Source organism: Blennius ocellaris (assembly GCF_963422515.1).
Source record: "Blennius ocellaris genome assembly, chromosome: 3".
NCBI lineage: Eukaryota > Metazoa > Chordata > Actinopteri > Blenniiformes > Blenniidae > Blennius > Blennius ocellaris.
Genome location: NC_137652.1, coordinates 29,234,176 through 29,253,986, shown reverse-complemented (window position 1 = coordinate 29,253,986; position 19,811 = coordinate 29,234,176). Strand labels below are relative to the sequence as shown.

Below are 19,811 nucleotides of genomic sequence, written 5' to 3'. Positions count from 1 at the left end.
AGAATAAAAGAACCGATCCGGTCTGTGGTTTTGCACCGACAATGGCAGTTGTGCGTGGACGGGCTCTGGACCGCCACGAGCAGACGAGGGGGTCCGAGGACTAAAACAACTCAACGCTGCAAATCCCCTCATGTTGGGCCGTTTCAAACATCATTCCATTTTACAAATGAGACACAAACAATTTCACGTCACAAAAGTGTAAATCTGACAGAAGGCTTGTTGTGTTTTTCTGTCGGAACCAGTTTGGATGAGGAACGTGAGGAAAACCAGAGCGCCTGCAGGAACCAATCAGAACCTCTTAGCGAAGAAGGCATGGTGACGTCTGGAGCCGACCGGGGGTCACTCAGTTTCTACGTCTTACGATAAACTCTGCTTTCAGCGTTTTGCCGTCACACCGCACGGACGCCTGAACTCTGCACTTCAGATGAGTCGATGTGGCGATAAACACTGAGACTGATCGGTTTCTCCTCAACAGAAGCTCCATCAACGTCCGGCAGCTGCACTTCATCCTAACCTCTTGTCGGAGGTTCCGTCCTCTTTGCATCGTGACGTCAAAGATCGTCACAGGAACATCTCAACGTGGCCGCCGTGGCCTGCCGAACCGTCACGCGGAGCGCGGTTGTGGTTGGTAGTGTGTGAAGAGGAAGCGGCGGTGGAGACGGACGCAGAGGTGAAGCTACGCAGACTGACGTCAGTGACTGATGCTGGCTCGCCTTCGGGGGGGCGCCATCGAGGGGCGGGGAAAAAAACATCGGCTCAGCACTTCAGAATGGACCCGGGCGCAGCGAGACAGGAAGTGCTCTCATGAAGACGGGAGTTCACAAAATCAAATCTACTGGAAAGGCAAACAGTGGAAGACGAGAAACCAAAAGCGGAACTCTCCCCCGTTCCCTCCCGACTGAATCCGGAACCGGAAAAAGAAATTCCACCCTAAGCGTGCCGTCACTCGGTGCAGCTGCTCGCCTCGCGCTGATCAAATGTTAGTGATATGTTCAGACCTGAGATACCGTTACGTCACGGTGTTTCTTCACCATTAACACTGAGATAGTTTCACTCCCTTATTCATGTTTCCTTGTTTGTTAGCAGTGTCTGATAACACGTAGGAATGGAGTGTGGCTCAGACGACCAGAGAGACACACAACGGTTCTCTACCAAGTGATTGAAACCTCAATCTACTGTTTTTCTCCTCACGGCCCAATGTGTCTGAAGCGTCGGCGATGTGAGAGGGTGAACGCTCAAATGTTTGCGTAAAAACAAATCAACACCTAAATGATGTCATCATGACGTGTGTCTGCGTCACGACTTCAGTCTCCTGCTGTTTGCTGAGCGACTCCACCTTCAACCTGCACTAGACTCTGGGACGAAAGACTGACGGGGATCTGATCTGTTGTTTATGTGGTGGAGGGGAGAAATAAAGACAACAAAAAAAGATTTAAAAAAAAAAAGGGGGGGGGGTGTTGTGGATAAAAATGTGTCGAGGCAACTGTATGTCTGGGATCTCGCCACCTCGGACTCTGGAGCAAACCTTCGTTATAAAGGGATCAATAAATAAGACGGAATCATAAATAAAAGACAACAAAAATGCAACTGAAAAGGCAACACTGCTGGTTATCAGTCTCCTTCCTCTCCTCTCCTCCTCTCCTCCTCCTCCTCCTCCTCCTCTCCCCCTCCTCCTCTCCTCTCCTCCTCTCCTCCTCCTCCTCCTCTCCTCTCCTCTCCTCTCCTCTCCTCTCCTCTCCTCTCCTCTCCTCTCCTCTCCTCTCCTCTCCTCCTCACTGTGTCGCTGGTGCTGGTTTGGACGGGAGACGGCGTCTCTCCTCACGTCTCCCCCTCGACCAGCCTCTCGGTGACTCTCCCTACCTCCAACCCCTCTTCCTCTCTTCCTCTCTTCCTCTCTTCCTCTCTTCCTCTCTCGCTCTAGAATTCAGCAAACTCCTTGGCACATTTCTCAGTGAAGGAGACGCGGATGTCCTCCTCTTCGTAGTCGTCAAAGTTGCTGGTGTCGCCTGGACCTTTGAACTTGGGGACGAATGGAGCCTCCACCTGTGTCCACATGGAGACATGATGGTTAAAGCTCATGATGGACAGACGACACACACACTGTGGACACACACACACACTGTAGAGACACACACACACACACACACTGTGGACACACACACACACACAATGTAGACACACACACACACAATGTGGACACACACACACACACACACACACACACACACTGTGGACACACACTGTGGACACACACACTGTAGACACACACACTGTGAACACACACACACACACACAATGTGGACACACACACAATGTAGACACACACACACAATGTAGACACACACACACACACACAATGTAGACACACACACACACTGTGGACACACACACACACACACAATGTAGACACACACACACACAATGTGGACACACACACACACACAATGTGGACACACACTGGACACACACACAATGTAGACACACACACACCCACACACTGTGAACACACACACAATGTGGACACACACACTGTGGACACACACACACACACACTATGGACACACACACTGTGGACACACACACACACTGTGGACACACACACACACACACACACACACACACACACAATGTGGACACACACACAATGTAGACACACACACACCCACACACTGTGAACACACACACAATGTGGACACACACACTGTGAACACACACACACACACTGTGAACACACACACACACACACACACACACACACACACACACACACACACACACACACACACAATGTAGACACACACACACACTGTGGACACACACACACACAATGTAGACACACACACAATGTAGACACACACACAATGTACACACACACGCACACACTGTGGACACACACACAATGTAGACACACTCACACACACAATGTGGACACACACACACACTGTGGACACACACACACACTGTGGACACACACACACACTGTGGACACACACACACAATGTGGACACACACTGTGGACACACACACAATGTAGACACACACACAATGTAGACACACACACAATGTACACACACACGCACACACTGTGGACACACACACAATGTAGACACACTCACACACACAATGTGGACACACACACACACTGTGGACACACACACACACTGTGGACACACACACACAATGTGGACACACACTGTGGACACACACACAATGTAGACACACACACACACAATGTAGACACACACACAATGTACACACACACACACACACACACACACACAATGTAGACACACACGCACACACTGTGGACACACACACAATGTGGACACACACACAATGTAGACACACACACACAAACACACACAATGTAGACACATACGCACACAATGTGGACACAGACACACAATGTGGACACACACATTGTGGACACACACACACATACTGTGGACACCCACACACAATGTGGACACACACACATTGTGGACACACACACACACAATGTGGACACAGACACACAATGTGGACACACACACATTGTGGACACACACACACACTGTGGACACACACAATGTGGACACACACACACACAATGTAGACACACACACAATGTGGGTACACACACACAATGTGGACACACACACACTGTGGACACACACACAATGTGGACACACACCCACAATGTAGACACGCACACAATGTGGACACAGACACACAATGTGGACACACACACATAATGTGGACACACACACTATGGACACACACACTCTGTGGACACACACACACACTATGGACACACACACACACACACACTATGGACACACACACTGTGGATACACACACACTGTGGACACACACACACACTGGACACACACACTGTGGAAACACACACACACACTGGACATACACACACTGTGGAAACACACACACACTGTGGACACACACACTATGGACACACACACACACACACTATGGACACACACACTGTGGATACACACACACTGTGGACACACACACACACTGGACACACACACTGTGGAAACACACACACACACTGGACATACACACACTGTGGAAACACACACACACTGTGGACACACACACTATGGACATACACACGCTGTGGACACACACACACTGGATACACACACACACTGTGGAAACACACACACTGGACACACACACTGTGGACACACACACAATGTGGACACACACACTGTGGATACACACACACACTGTGGAAACACACACACACTGGACACACACACACTCTGGAAACACACACACACACTGGACACACACACACTGTGGAAACACACACACACTGGACACACACACACTGTGGAAACACACACACACACTGTGGAAACACACACACACTGGACACACACAGACCTTCTTCTGGTAGATGGCGATCCAGTCGGTTGTAGCGAACCACTTGTGTCCCTTGATGTCGTTGACGCCGTTCTTCAGGTTGCCGTAGCGTTTGGTGAGGTCCACCTGAAGACAACACCGAGGCGTTTGAGACAAAGAGACATAGAAGCAGAGGCGAATGGAGGCACCGTGGCAGATCTACTGAGACGCCTGTTGTTCACCTGCAGCAGATTCCTCAGGAGGTCCTTCAGGTCTGAGCTGAAGTGAGACGGGAAACGTACCTGAGGACAGACAGAGGGAGGTCAGGTCCCTCTGGAGAAGACAGAGGACGTGACTGGAAGAACTCCTGAGGCTAAAGCTCCCGTCTGACGGAGCGACCACAGGGAAGTTTTGGTTTTGGGCAAAATATCAAAGTTGTCAACGTGTTAATTCTGCGTCACAACAAAGAAAAAAGCATAAAGTTTAAATGTAAAGGTTATTATTCCCGGGGTTAGCCGGCCCAGGCCCTCCGGAAGAACCGGAACCACAATGTGTCAAATGTACAAGTTAGAAGGTTAATCCCTCCCTCCCTCCCTCTCTTCTCATATCTATTCATTTCTATTTTACTTTTCTATTATTTATCTATTTATATATAATGATAATTAAATAATGATCATTATTTATTTATGTTATATAATTTTTAATTTTATAAATATGGATATGTAATTTATTTATGCTTTAAGTTTAGATTTTAGTGGATGGGTCACTTACTTCTGAATTTGGGGATTGGGGGGGTGAAACAAAAAAAAGTTCTTTCTCAAGTTCCTGCAATAATAATAATATGCATTGTGTTTAATGACCTCCGTTTAAATCTGTTACCTGTCATTTGCTATAATAATAATAATAATAATAATAATGATAATGATAATGATAATGATAATGATAATGATAATGATAATGTTAGTGCAGGCCTTTTAGACTTTCTTCATGTGGTGATATTTCATGTGAAAACCGTCTTTTTTCTACTTTTATGTCCACTTTGCACAAAAAGTGAGGACAATTCAGTCCAGTGGATTGTCCCCACCTTTTTAAAATGTTTCCTGTGGTTGGCACCTGGAGCTCCAATCAATAATCAATAGTGACGATGAAGTACAGGATTCTGTTTGGCATTGGCAGGGAAGATTCTGAAAGTTCTTCATGGGTGGAACCCACGTAAAAAAAAAACTGCCCGTCCCACAAATGCAAGTTGTTTACAAAAGTGTCACCACTGAGGAGGGACACAGTCCGGCGTCCCCACCCTGGATCAGTACTGAGAAGCATCGTGAGAGTCCAGGGCTTCCAGGACCTTCCTGGGAGGCCGGCCAAGGCTCCCTTGGCACACGCGGGCCTGGTTTTACGTTATTTGATCAGAGAGGAGGAAACCAAACCACTGCAACCTTAAATTAGGGGGGGTGGATAAATGACCTTTTTTCCCAAAACCTTCGTGTAACAGGTTTATTTTGACCTTATTTATATATAAAACACACAAGTAACCTGCATTTTCAATTTTGGTTCTGCTACTGCCTGCTACTGGCATGTTTTGATGTACTGCGTATATCACACTTTTGCACGCTTTTTTCAGCTATATATGATAATGGACAATGACTCTGTCTCAACTTTGTGTACAAATATAGTGATTACTTGTTTTATTTTGTTTATTTATGAACTAAAAGGTATGGTTTATACTAGAACACACCAAAAAAAAATCAATAGCATGCACATTATTAATGATTATAATGGCTGAACAGACAGTCTTTCCATCGCGGCACGGAATTCTGTCAAGGTAACAGTGGATCTGTCAGTTGTTTTCCCCAAAACTGTCTTGAGGTTGTTGCCAAATTGTTCTGGTGTTAGCATTGTTCTCTTTCGTCCCACAGTGGCAAATATTCTGAAAACTTGGCTACTTCTACCTAAAATAAACAAATAAAACATTGATTAGCATGACAAATGTGTGAATGTAATATATGATACGTTACTGTTGAGCCATTAAATCACAAAACTTGTCAAAAGTGGCAAAATTCGAGAAATTCGCCCAAAACGCGGTTTTCCTTATATGGCCAGTAGCAGGCAGTAGCAACCTGAAAATCAAAAAATGATATTATATATGTGATTTGTATATAAATAAGGTCAATTTAAACCTGTTACATGCAAATTCTAATTTTATCCACCCCCCCTACTTAAATCCAGAATAAAAACGTAAATCCCTGCAGGTCTGAGGGCCGGCGGAGGAAAAGCAGACTTTAGGTTTCATCAGAAGAAAACATTCCTACTGCTTTCAAAGTAAAAGTGCAGAGTGACGCCATGAGAACGTCCCGGAGGAAGCTCACCTTCCCCGACACGATCTTCTCATAGATCTGGATGGGCTGGTCGGCAAAGAAAGGAGGGTAGCCCGCCGCCATCTCGTAAACCAGGACGCCCAACGCCCACCAGTCCACGGCTTTGTTGTAACCCTGGGAGACACCAGAGCAGCACACAGTCCACTCATTCACAATACTGAGAGACAAGACTTTGAACTGAGTTTCACTAAATAAGCATTTCGATGAAGGAAAAACAAGCTGCTTCTTGTAGCAGGTTTCTCTGAGCCACTGGCACTTTTCCTTCCTCAGTGTCTGTCGTGGTTTACGTTGTTCGAAATCTCCACTTCAGTAAATAAATCAATACCTTTTCATTTCATTACTCCTTTTTTTTTTTGCTCCTGTGAAACTTGCCACTGAAAACCAATAATGTCATATTGGACAATAACATGAGGAATGTGACCATTTCAGAGGTAATAAAGTAAACAAAAACAGTAGATTTGTGATCTAAAGACCCGCCGGGTTTGATCATTCAGCCTGATCTCATCTCAAACTCACTTTTAAATCTTTTTTTTTTTTATGTTTTACTGCTTGCCTCTTATGGAGTAACAGCTGAGCTGCTGTTTACTTGATTGGATTAGAAACATCTGGAAACCAACTTACCAAGAGCACATAAAGTAATCAACTACAGCCATCTTTCAAATAAATTATGTCCCGTAATTTCGATAATATACCAAAAACAATAAGAATGAAAAATATTCTCTCTCTTAGAAGTTTCAGAAAAGTTTTGTTTTCTTACAGATAAACAAAAAGAGGATTTGAGCGCTGCGCTTCCTGGTAATATTCTGCGATTACGCAGATTATGTAACTCTAATTACACATTCTTCCTCATTACTTCGAAAGTCATGCAGGAAGCTGTGAAACAGGAAAATGCCTTCTGAGGAATACCTTAAGGTGGTTTCATTTATATCCTAAAGTTAAAATACTTAAGTCAATACTGCATAACACTGTTGTAATAATCAACAATCCACAGGGTTTACTATTATTCCCACTTCTGTTGGGCGTGTTCCTGCTGAGTGACGGTCGGCACATCAAACTGACGGATCACAGCTTGTTATTAAGCTGCAAGTGTAAAATACAGCAAGTGGACCAATAAAGCGTTTTAGCGACTTGCCTTGACTTCATATTTTATTTTGGATTTCAACATTTTTCTCAATAGTCATTAACTCATTCACGGATTAGCAGCTTTGCACATTGGTCTTCAGCAAAGTGGAAATAATCCAGCCTGACTTCAAGGTCTTGTTGTAATGAAACAAAAAGACCGCCGATGTTGTTTCTGTTCTCGTGCAAAGAAACAATAGAATTTTTCCACTTAATTTCAATATTTCACAGCTAGTAACTAAACTAGTAAATGATTAGTTTTACAAAGCAACTCCAACTTTTTCTCGTCTTCTGTCCTGTAAAACACGTTGACTTGTATGTTCAGTATGAAATGAAATGAATAAAGTTGTTATGATTGATAGACAATGTTGTGGCATGTCCCTCTCTGCAGATGAGGCTGGTGTTTGGACCTGAGGCTGGTCACCTTGCTGAGGATGATCTCGGGGGCCAGGTACTCCGGGGTGCCGCACAGCGTCCAGGTCCGACCCTTCACACGCTTGGCAAAGCCAAAGTCTGTCACCTGCGGAGTGGAGGCCGAAAGAATCAGCAGGAGAAAACAAATCAGACCGTAAACATTGATCCTGGTGGATAAATGAGACGCAAGGCAGTGGACTCAGCTTCTGCTGCAGGTTTCCTTCCCGCCACTAGAGGGCGACACAGTCCGAGCTAGAAATCTGTTCCCCTTTCCAAGCGTTTGTAAAACACAGGATTGTGACTGATGGGAGGAGGAGGCGCGTGACGCTTTGTGGGGTTTGAGAAACATGAGTGGAGACGTGCAGGAATAAAGTGGATGTTGGAATTGATTCAACCGGAATTGAAAACGCGCTTTAATACAAAAACTTGAGGGACACGTGACAACCTACTGCAGTACTGAAACAAAGTACAGTGACTTTTTAACTTTCACCAGTGGCTTAAAAAAAAAAAAACATTAAAAGAGAACAAAACAAAGCTTCGGCTTCTTTTATATAGAATTTAAAACGGGTGTCAAACAGTTATTTCACAAAATAAATAACCTTTAAATAACCTTAAAACTCAAACTTTAAAGTTTTCATTTACTGTGGTGAGTATAGGGGATGAAAACGTCTATATTTCCACAAAACCAAATAATTACAACAGGAAAAGACAACAATCTCAACATGAAGCCATTTTTAATGAATCTTTCTGCTACAACTTCCTGTGAAATGTGCGGAAACTTCTCCTCTAAACTGTAGCTCATCCAGCCTCGTGGCTCTGAGGCTGCTTCTAAAGCAACCAGGTAACTTTTCTTTAATGGCAGCGCCTCGACATCTCCGCTCGGCTCTCAGTGTTTTGTCGTGTCGCCACTCTTCAGAAATGTGGAGTTTTATTTTGAAATCAAATGCTTTCTTTGCATTGTTAACACTTTGCAGGATGGTTTTGGGGCCGGAGGGAGGCAGGACGCCACGACACCGGCAGGAAATACAACAGTTTGTATTTCATTCTAAAAGTACCTCCGAAACTTCCATTTGATGATAACATGTGTTTGTCTCACCTGTATGTAGCCCTGCTGGTCGATGAGCAGGTTCTCGGGCTTGAGGTCTCTGTAGATCAGATCCAAAGCGTGCAGATACTCGAAGGTCAGGACGATCTGAGCGGCGTAGAACCGGGCGTGAGGCTCACTGCGTGGAAAAGCAAACAGAGGGACAGAGAGTCGTTTCGCCGCACGGTCAGGAGACACAGAAAGAGTGAAAGAGTGAGATACGAGAGAACGGAACAGAGAGTTGCTGGTTTATTTGTGTCGGCGCCACAAGACGGATCGTCCCGGTGGAGAACTTCACCACACTGACCTGAATCTGCCGATTCGCCGTAGATGTGAGAACATCTCTCCTCCTGGGACGTACTCCATCACCATGTAGAGGTTGGTGTTGTCCTGAGGACGGGGGTCAGAGGTCAGACACAGAGGAGGATCAATGCTCACACTCACAATCAGCTCCTGGATCATCACATCTGTGCTCTTCAGGTATTTTAAACTAATGTAAGAATAGAAGACTTTTTTTTTTTTTTTTTACTATCAAAAAAACTTTATTGGACGATGATATTTAAAATTAATGTATCTGATGAGACGTTGCTCAGTCTCAATTGTATTTCTCTTTATTAAAATATTAGGCGCTGATCTGGACACTTTATGCTGAAATTATATTTCGGAGGCTGTGGGAAACACAAAGATCTGGAGATCAAGATTAAGATTCTTCATTATTTGTTTTTATGTATTTCTTTCATTTCTTAGTAAAGCTTTAATGTATTTCATTAATTTCTTTCATTTCTTAGTAAAGCACTGTGTTTGAATGGTGCTCTATAAATACAGTTTCCTTGACTAAAGAGGTACAATACTGAAGAAATAAACTGTTGTGAGCGGTCAAAGAGAATCCACTGAGCTGACCCCAATAACCACGTGTTTGACCATGTTACTTTGCGTTACGAACGTTTTTACATCCTGGAGAACGAACTTCAACCTACTAACTCTAAACTCCGTCTGATCGTTTGCTGCCGACGCCTCCATCTGCGCCCTGGACACAGACGGCCTGAAAAGTTTATTTAAGGTGTTAAGGATATTCAATCCCCGAGCATCCAGGTGCTCCTGAACGGCTTAGCCCGAATCAGGGCGTGTTCGAGGTCAGGCCATCAGCTGGTGGAGGAACAAACAACCGCGGCGAGAGTATTAGCGCTGGCGGCGAGGCCGAGGGACAAACCCTGGCCGTGGACGGGCTGAAAGCAAATCCTCCACGAGATTCTCCCCCACGATGAAAAGTCATGATCGTGATCTATTTAAACCATAATATTTCTGATGAAAGTGTGTGTGGGCCTGCACCGTTTTTCACTAAAATCCCTTTTTTTTGTTGTTTTTTTTTGCAGAAATTGCTTGTCGAATTGTTACGAAATGTCGCGGCACACTATTACCAAATGTCCCGGATGTTTTGATGTGGGGGTGCCGGACCATTTACATGCCGAGAATCTAGAAAAAAATTAAGATTGAAAAAATAAAAAAAAGAAAGAAAGAAAAAAGTCTCTTCAACAGGCACAGAATTACAGCTTCCTGCAACAACAATGATCTAAAATCAAAGTGTAAGATGATTTTATAGCTGATGACAGATACGCCAATAGTGCATGTCCCAGTTGGGTGTGATTGGTAAACGGATGAATGTTATGTGTTCATCACACGTATTTCATTGGGTTTGTATTTTACCAACTCTTTGCAAAAACTGTGAACACGAACTGCGTGAAATCTTCAGGGATGATTTATCATCATCCAAGGACCAATCATTTACATTTGGGGATTTTTACTTCTCACTGTTTCTGAATAAAGCCCAAAAAACTGTTCAAAAAATGTCCCATACCAAGTGGATGAGAGAGGCGCCTCATGGAGATCAAAGGAGATCAGCCTCTGATGCCAAGGAGACGCTCCGTGCTCAGTGTTTCACACAGTGACGTAGCTACCTGACAGGCTAGTTAGCATCAATATGAGCTAACGGCTATCATGCTGGAGATGCTAATTCGGTTCGGCAAACAAATGTGGAGTTGGTGAAACGCTCTACCGAGTGCAGCTCTATTTATCTGAGTTTTGAGCGACAGCAGAAACTAAAACAATCTCTTAAATATCCCCAAATCAAATCCAAACACTACCTGAGGAACAGCGTCGGGCATTGAGTGCCGAAATATCCAGATATTTCCTATGTGTGATGGCAGAGACTGAACCAGAGTCTGAACCAGAGTCTGAACCAGAGACTGAACCAGAGTCTGAACCAGAGACTGAACCAGAGACTGAACCAGAGTCTGAACCAGAGTCTGAACCAGAGACTGAACCAGAGACTGAACCAGAGACTGAACCAGAGACTGAACCAGAGACTGAACCAGAGACTGAACTAGAGTCTGAACCAGAGTCTGAACCAGAGACTGAACCAGAGACTGAACCAGAGTCTGAACCAGAGTCTGAACCAGAGACTGAACCAGAGTCTGAACCAGAGACTGAACCAGAGTCTGAACCAGAGACTGAACCAGAGTCTGAACCAGAGTCTGAACCAGAGACTGAACCAGAGTCTGAACCAGAGACTGAACCAGAGACTGAGCCAGAGACTGAGCCAGAGTCTGAACCAGAGTCTGAACCAGAGACTGAGCCAGAGACTGAGCCAGAGTCTGAACCAGAGTCTGAACCAGAGACTGAACCAGAGTCTGAACCAGAGTCTGAACCAGAGTCTGAACCAGAGACTGAACCAGAGACTGAACCAGAGTCTGAACCAGAGACTGAACCAGAGTCTGAACCAGAGTCTGAACCAGAGACTGAACCAGAGTCTGAACCAGAGACTGAACCAGAGACTGAACCAGAGACTGAACCAGAGACTGAACCAGAGTCATAGGAGCTCAGAGGGAAGGTACAGCTTCTTAACGATGGTTCTGCTGCTACGTTTCATAGCGGAGGAGTCAAACTGACTTCAGCTCAGGTTCCACATTCAGCCCAACTTCACCCCCAGTGTCTGGGCCAGTAGTATAGTGACACAACCTGCACATTTTAACTCTTTGTTGTGGCATCTGTGATGAAAATGTCCAAACAATTACTACTGAAAATGACTACAATCTCTACATGAAGCCATTTTTTTTAATCTAAATATCGTGAAATGTCTAAAGCGGTTGAATTGTGCATGTTTTCCCTCTGACAGCTTGTTTCCTTTGAAGGTTTCACAGTTTGCCTGGTGGTTCGTTGGGGAGCCTCTTGGTTTTGGGTCACAGGCCTGATGTTTGACACCAACCAGCTTCAGTTGGAAGGCGAGTGTGTGTGTCGCCACACACCTGCTTCAGAACTCACCAGGGAAGGGCCTTTTTGAACAGTCAAAGTCGTCGACTGATTTAATTCCCTCGATACGGCAGTGGCTGCATTCTGTACTCTCCCATTCAGTACACATTCTCACTCACCATCACATTTCACACAGGCATTTTTGTAAACACACGTCTTCCAAAAGCTTCCAGTACCTTGAACGAGTACTCTAACCGCACCAGGAAGGGGAAGCTGACGGCCTGGAGGATCCTCTTCTCATTCAGAGTGTGCTCTATCTGCTTGAGCTTCACCACCTGGAACACAGGAAGCGGCAGACATTGAGATCATTTAACAAAACTATGAAAGTCAAACCACGTGTTAACAACAACAAAAAAAACACCCCAGTTTTATGTGCGGCACACATTTGACTGTCAAATGAAAGTTTCCCTGCAGTGATTCTGACCTGGACTGGAAACTACTGTCAAGTGTGAACTCCTCATTTCAATGAGGTCTAAATGACTTCAGGGTCCTAAAGGGTTGTTCATTTTTAGAGAGAGAAGGGGATGTCATTTTAGAGTAAAACTACATTTCAAGATGAACGACAGGAGGAGTTGAACAATCGCAGGGGTTAAATTATGGAACTAGCAAAAAGGATTAAATAAAACAAAGCCGCAACATGAAGCAGTTTAAAAAGCTTTTAAAATCACATATCATTAGTAAATATAAGAAAGGAGAACAACAATTTTACCAAGGACAGCAATAATATATAATATGTGTATAATGGTGTAAAATATATTAATACTTAATAAACATGATAAAAACATATACAGTATATTGTGATAGAGAATATTATGAATTGAAATATTGGCACACTATATTTTGCATTTATAATGCAATTGATGACATTTAAATAGTAAATTATTAATAAGATTATTTGTAAAAGTTCTTGTTCAATATTATTAATTTCATGTACACGTCATGTACATTCATGTATACATGTGTATAAACTGAATATATAAAACTTGTGTAGAGTATATATTGAATGTGTATTGTACAAATAGTAGTGTGTGTGTGTGTGTGTGTGTGTGTGTGTGTGTGTGTGTGTGTGTGTGTGTGTGTGTGTGTGTGTGTGTGTGTGTGTGTGTGTGTGTGTGTGTGTGTGTGTGTGTCTATGAGAGCCTTGTGTTTTTTGTCATGATGTAGAGGTGAATAAACATTTGCAAATATTGTATATTAAAAAAAAAAAACAATTCATAAATTCAAATTAAATGTCTCTGGTTCAGTTACTCAGTTACTCTTTAGGGCCACAGACTTTAAATAAATCCACAGGATCAGCAGTGGCTGAGTGAAATAACTGATATTGTGTCTCTTTGAATGTGCTGATTTGATGACATCTTGAATTGTACCAACTTCTATTTATTTAATTAAAATGTATTGAAAGTTTGAAACAATTATTTAATCGTATTTCAAGTCAATCTGAGAATCAAATAATTGGCGTTGAAAACCTTTCTAGCAACACATCTATAGTTGAGGGGCCAATGTCACCACTGAAATATTTCTATTATAACCTTAAATATGACCTTCAAACTTTTCATGTGTTGTGTTGCAGAGTTCTATAAGTGATGAAAATGTCTGCATTTTAACTAAACCAAATAGAAACTCAATAGAAAGTCAATTCTAATGACGTTTTCTGGTGCAAAAGGCAGTGAAGTGTCCAGAAAACTTCTCCAGTAGCTGTTGCATTCTGGGAGGTTTTTTTTGGAAACAGCGTGACTTTCGGGATAGTTTGACAACAACAACAAGTTTTGTTGGTCACCCATTGATTAATTACATCCTGAAGTAGCCAGGTAGGGTCAAATCAAGCGCAGGTGTCCGTGTGTCGACCCCCCGAACCCCGACCGACCTTCTGCTTGTTGAGGATCTTCATGGCGTAATGCTGCGACGTCTCTTTGTGTTTCACCAGCATGACGCGTCCAAACGAGCCGGTGCCCAGAGTCTTCAGCCTCTCGAACTGCTCCAGGCCGGCCGTGTTCTGAACACAGGGAACAAACAAAACCGTCCCGACTTACAATGGAGGAGGGAAGGTGAAGGTGGCGTTTTACACACGCGTTGAGATTCTGCACACACCGGGAAATGATCAAGTCAGTAACCGGACGGTGTGAATCAATTCCACAACAGGATTTTACGAGTGTTTTAATATCGAGATATAAAACCTTTAAGGACACAAGTTGATTCGTGTTCCTTCACCACAATATCAGCAGCTCGCTGATTTCGCCTGTCGACACCAACCAGTTGTTGGTTCTTGTTAAACACTCGTGGCTCAACAGGCTTTTTGGATCAGACCGTTTTTCTGTTGGACTTTGGGAACGTTTCACCTCGAAGCGAAAAAGGTGCTCTTCAAAATAAATGTCCTGAAATAACAGTTGTACCGACGTGAATGGCCTATATCTACATGTTTACGTCATTTTCACTTCGTGGTGGATTAAAGTGTCTCTGTTCCTACCAGGAAGCTGTTGCTGGTGGCAGTTCTCTGCTCTGAGCCACATTCCACTGTTTCTCTGATCGTCATTATTCCAACTTCTCATGTTTCCATAACAGGATGTGCAGAACGACTGCGGCGTTACTTGCTGACATGAGGTATTTAAATGATTCTTCGAAAGTCCAGAAACTACTCTCATGGTGTTCAGAGGGGATTCAGTCACTGCGGCCTCCGTCACCTCCAACTGAAAGCCCTTGACCAGTCTGAAGACCGTCAGGAGGCTGTACAGCCACACCACTTCCTGCTTCAGCGGAATGAAAACTCTCTTTGTGCCGCAGACTGAATCAATCAGATCCAAACAGTAAAGAGCTGCATTTTGAAGAAAATCCACTTTATCCATTTGGCTGCTATTGTCTACAAGTGAAGACAGGCTTTGTTTGTATTTCTGAAACAGATTCCCAACTGAAGCTTTAACAAAATAAAGGTGATGATCTTCACAAGCATTTAATTCCACTTCACTGTCAAAATATATCATGTGGTAGTTTCCTCAGAGGGGTAAATTAAATGGTCATATGATGCAAAAAGTCCCTTTCTAGAGGTTTTCCAACAGTACTAATCTTCCTCATACCAGGACCGACGTCCCCGAGGAGAAGACAGTGTGTCCTCTCTCTCCCTGGCTTGTTTAAGTTTTAAAAGTGTGTTGCTCCAAGCAGCCAATCAGAAATCAAACCCTATATAGTGTCACCGGGGGTTTAGCCAATCACAATCCAGGAAGGCTCCTCCCCTTTGACTCCTCCCACAATCAGGCAGCTCTGCTCTGGCACATGGCGCCACGAGAGGAAGTTCTTCCTCCTCTTCCCATAGATGGGCGTGTGTGTGGGCGGAGCCAGTCCAGCTCACACAGACACAGCAGATTGTGAATGCAGCTCCTAGGATCCAATATTCAAATGGAGGAAAATCAAGGATAAACTTTGAATACCAGGTTTCTGGAGCGACCAGAGCAGGAGGAGGTGAACAGCAGGAGAATGTGACTCCTTTTACATGTTGGGACTAAACAAAAACAAATAAAAAGAAACAAGTGAAAACCCCCGTTTTCAAAAAGATTACACCTAAGCTCAGGTGTAATTTATCCCAGACAAGTTTTCAATTAAACCTACATCTTCTTATTTCTTAAAAACAAAAAAGCATTTAATTTGTATAAAAATGAGTCATTTTTTTTCTGCTGCTATTGAATAAAGACACATGCAGACATGAGCTCACCTGTGCAGGGTTCTCCCACTTTTTGAGGAAGTCCTCTTTGGCTTTTACAAGGAACTCCTTGACTGTGGAGGGAAACATCAGCAGTTTACAGGAGAAACATGTTTTTATACCTGTGTGTGTGTGTGTGTGTGTGTGTGTGTGTGTGTGTGTGTGTGTGTGTGTGTGTGTGTGTGTGTGTTCTGAATGAAAGAACGCACCAAAAGACGCTCCGGTAAACAGCTTCACACTAACATTTCTGCTGATACACTGCCTGAGACTGACGTCTGTGTAAAATCTGTTCGTCACACAAGATAAGAGACGATACAGGAAGTTGTCATCAGGTCAGTTTGTGTTTCACGTTATCAAGCACACTCAGGTTGTATTAAGCTCTAAAATATTTAGAAACTGAAGGAAATGTCTTCCTGGAGTTCAGAGAATGTATTCCGCTTTCTACACGCAGAACAATCTTACAGTGAGAGGAAACATAGATTTCACTAGTGTCACTTTAACTTTACACATGTATATACATTGTATGTTGTTGTTTTACCTTTTCTCCTGTACAGCACTTTGTGATTTTATCTGTGAGAAGCGCTTTATAAATAAACTTTACTTACTTACTAAACTTTACTAGATAATTGAGGCAAACTTAAAGTTAAAGCCATGAAGGGCTACGATGAACTCTTAGCAATTCTCCTCTGAAGCAGGAGGTTAGAAGCTGGAGAAGCGAGCTTGTGTTTGGTGGTATGAATCGCCCTCAGCAAGGATCAATGAAGTATGTTTTTATTCTTTCTAATGCAAATCACTTAAAGGTTCTTTGATGAATAGATCATGAAGTACATGAGTGTAACTGAACGCAGCCCGGGATCCTGACGCTCCCTCCTGTCCAGTCCTCTGTCCACCACAATGTCCTACTTTCTTACATCCAATCAGTCCCAGTTTGATCAAAACAAAACACAGGAGCAGTTTGTTCAGTTCATCTGCAGGATATTGAACATTGCTTTCTTTTTATACAAAGAATTGATGTTTGCCTTTCGCAGGACACAATACGTATATTGCATGTCCAGTAAATTCACTAAGAATATTTTCAGTAATTCCTCCACATATTTATTTCATCTGCACTCTCGGTCAAATCAACTGGGTAAAATAAAATCCCTCAGACATCAGGACTTTAGATCCATTTGGTCAAACCTCTACTGGCGAGGATGAAAACGTTCATGATGCTTGTTTTTTCGTAAAAGAACATGAATCTGAAGTTCTTCTTGGAGTTATTATTCTGAGGATCAATCTGCCATTCCAGGGATACGGAACATCTCTTGGGCAGTTCGTGGAGAGAAGCAACAGTCTCACATGATGCACTGACCTGTTTCATCGCCACGTGAATGAATAGTAGTGAAAACCTTTGTTACTTGAAAAGCCTGAGCTTGATGATATAATGCAAACACTCTGTTAGTGTACAATGAGCAGGCAGAAGCCAGTTCACCTCAAGACAAATGCACACATCTATTATTAATCAGTCCAAATATGTGGTAAACGTTCAAATCTACGAAAACCACTACTCTGCAAACTTCCACCTTCTACATAACAATGAGCTTGTTTAGCAGGCAAACAGGCGCTGTGACACACACACACACACACACGCACACACACACGCACACACACGTCCAGCAGCATCACTTTCCAGGGAGCAACAGGCACACAGTGTTTGGGTAATATGTGACACACAGTGCTGTGACGGCTCCAGGATGTGAGTCCAGCAGGAGGCGATGCCAGGATTTCTCGCACGTTACAGTCGCTGATGCTGTTTTGCAGCTCAGGAACAAACTGACATTCGTGCCTCTTTTACATTTTCTACCTTTACAGAGACTGAATCTGCTGAAATGCACTTTGTCCAAAGGACTGGAATACTGATCGATATTGATGTGAGGATATTACACACGAAGCTTGTGTCTGGAGACCTGGAGGAACCAGCGGGTCCCGGGGCAGCAGGCAGGGGGGAGCGGAGGCATGTTGCAGTGTGAACCGGGTGAGACGCCGGGTGAGGTGTGATCACGTGACCGGGACCCACCGCTTTCCATCTCGCTGCCCTTCCTGGCCGTGGGCGCGTTGCCCATGATGACAACCTGTCAACGGGCGATCCGCGGCTTTCCGGCCGCCCCGCAGCCTCCCGGAGGCGGACTGACGAACGAGGTCCTGGCCGGTGCTTCCAGCGCCGAGCGTCGCTCCGGCGTCTCGGTGTTCCGTCCGCCTGACAGCTGCGGACGCGGCGCCGCCGCCAGACGGGGACGGAGAGGCGGGTTCGCTCCGCGACGGTCCGCCGGTGGCCGGTATGGAGCGGAAATCCTCCGGGACGTACCGGGCAGGTGTCTCCGGTCGCCGCGGCTCAGGTCGGACCGTGTGGCCGAGCTCGGCTCTTTCGGCCTGGACGCGGAGGATCCGGTCTCCGCCTGTCCCTCCTCGCAACCCCCCGACGGACGACCCCCCCCCCCCCCCAACTCGGCCCCCCACCTCTCCCAGCCCGGGAGAAAAACACAACGACGGTACCGGAGGCGGCGATGAGGCCGGCAGTCGAGAGCCGCCCACGGGTAGTGACCGAGCTCCGCTCGTTACCGGGAGCAGCTCGGCGGGGACCGACAGCGACGGGAATTCACCGAAATCAACATCGGCCCCCCGTAGCCGCGGAGACCAGCGCGATGACGGAACTACAGTCGGACCGACGCCCCGCCCACTGGCAAGGACCGCCGCTGATTGACAGCTCTGAGCTGCGCGCTGATTGGCCGTCTGTGCGCGGCGGCTGGTCGGCGGAGCGTTCTGATTGGCTGCTGGCGATCTATCACAGCGGCGGCATCCGACCGGAGAGGGGGGGGGTGTCACTCGATTATTTTCCTCCCGACGACGCACGCGCCCCCTCCTCCGGTTTCCACCGTCCATTGGCTTGATGCGGGCGAACCGTGGGAATCTCGGTCAATCTCGGGTTCCTATTGGCTGTCAGCAGCGATTGACAGACACCCCCCCCCCCTTCCATAGAAGAAAAAGACCCCCACCCCTCCCCCCCCCTCCGACTGATACACGTTTGGCTGAGTGACGTCAACCGCGAGCTATTTTTAGAAATGTTGGTCAGAATTTCACGCACGCGCGGCGCGTCCTCGCTGGCGGCGCTTCTGAACACCTCGCAGACTCTCGTGCACAGAGAGATGAGTTGATCTGGTGGGAATTAATATCTCACGATCTCGTCATGTCGGAAGACGGACACGGTGTGTCTGTGCACCCACAATCCCCTGCGGCCGTTCAAGCACGAGCCTCCTGACGCCCCTCGGCACCTGGATTACATCTGAAGGCAGCGTTACATTTGCATCTGAATACCTACCTGACGGCCATTGATTTCATTCAGTAGAGAAATATGAAGAAACACTCCTATAAATAGAAACGTCAGGTGCACAAACAAAACCCCTGCAGCCTGCAATGATCTGACATCGTCGTTCTGACA

General features: G+C 45.2%; 1 protein-coding gene across 1 annotated transcript; it reads right to left on the bottom strand.

Annotated features, from left to right (window-relative positions):
• Window positions 1-1,787: 1,787 nt before the first annotated feature.
• On the bottom strand, window positions 1,788-18,765 carry LOC308147259 (cAMP-dependent protein kinase catalytic subunit alpha-like). The gene is made up of 11 exons (XM_080519365.1): window positions 18,393-18,765; window positions 16,349-16,410; window positions 14,513-14,641; window positions 12,825-12,923; window positions 9,650-9,732; window positions 9,355-9,481; window positions 8,269-8,364; window positions 6,717-6,839; window positions 4,593-4,652; window positions 4,393-4,497; window positions 1,788-2,043 (listed from the first exon to the last, which is right to left on the bottom strand). The coding sequence occupies exons 1-11, from the start codon at window positions 18,436-18,438 to the stop codon at window positions 1,918-1,920; spliced, it is 1,056 nt and encodes a 351-aa protein (XP_080375491.1). The 5' UTR covers window positions 18,439-18,765; the 3' UTR covers window positions 1,788-1,917.
• Window positions 18,766-19,811: the final 1,046 nt, after the last annotated feature.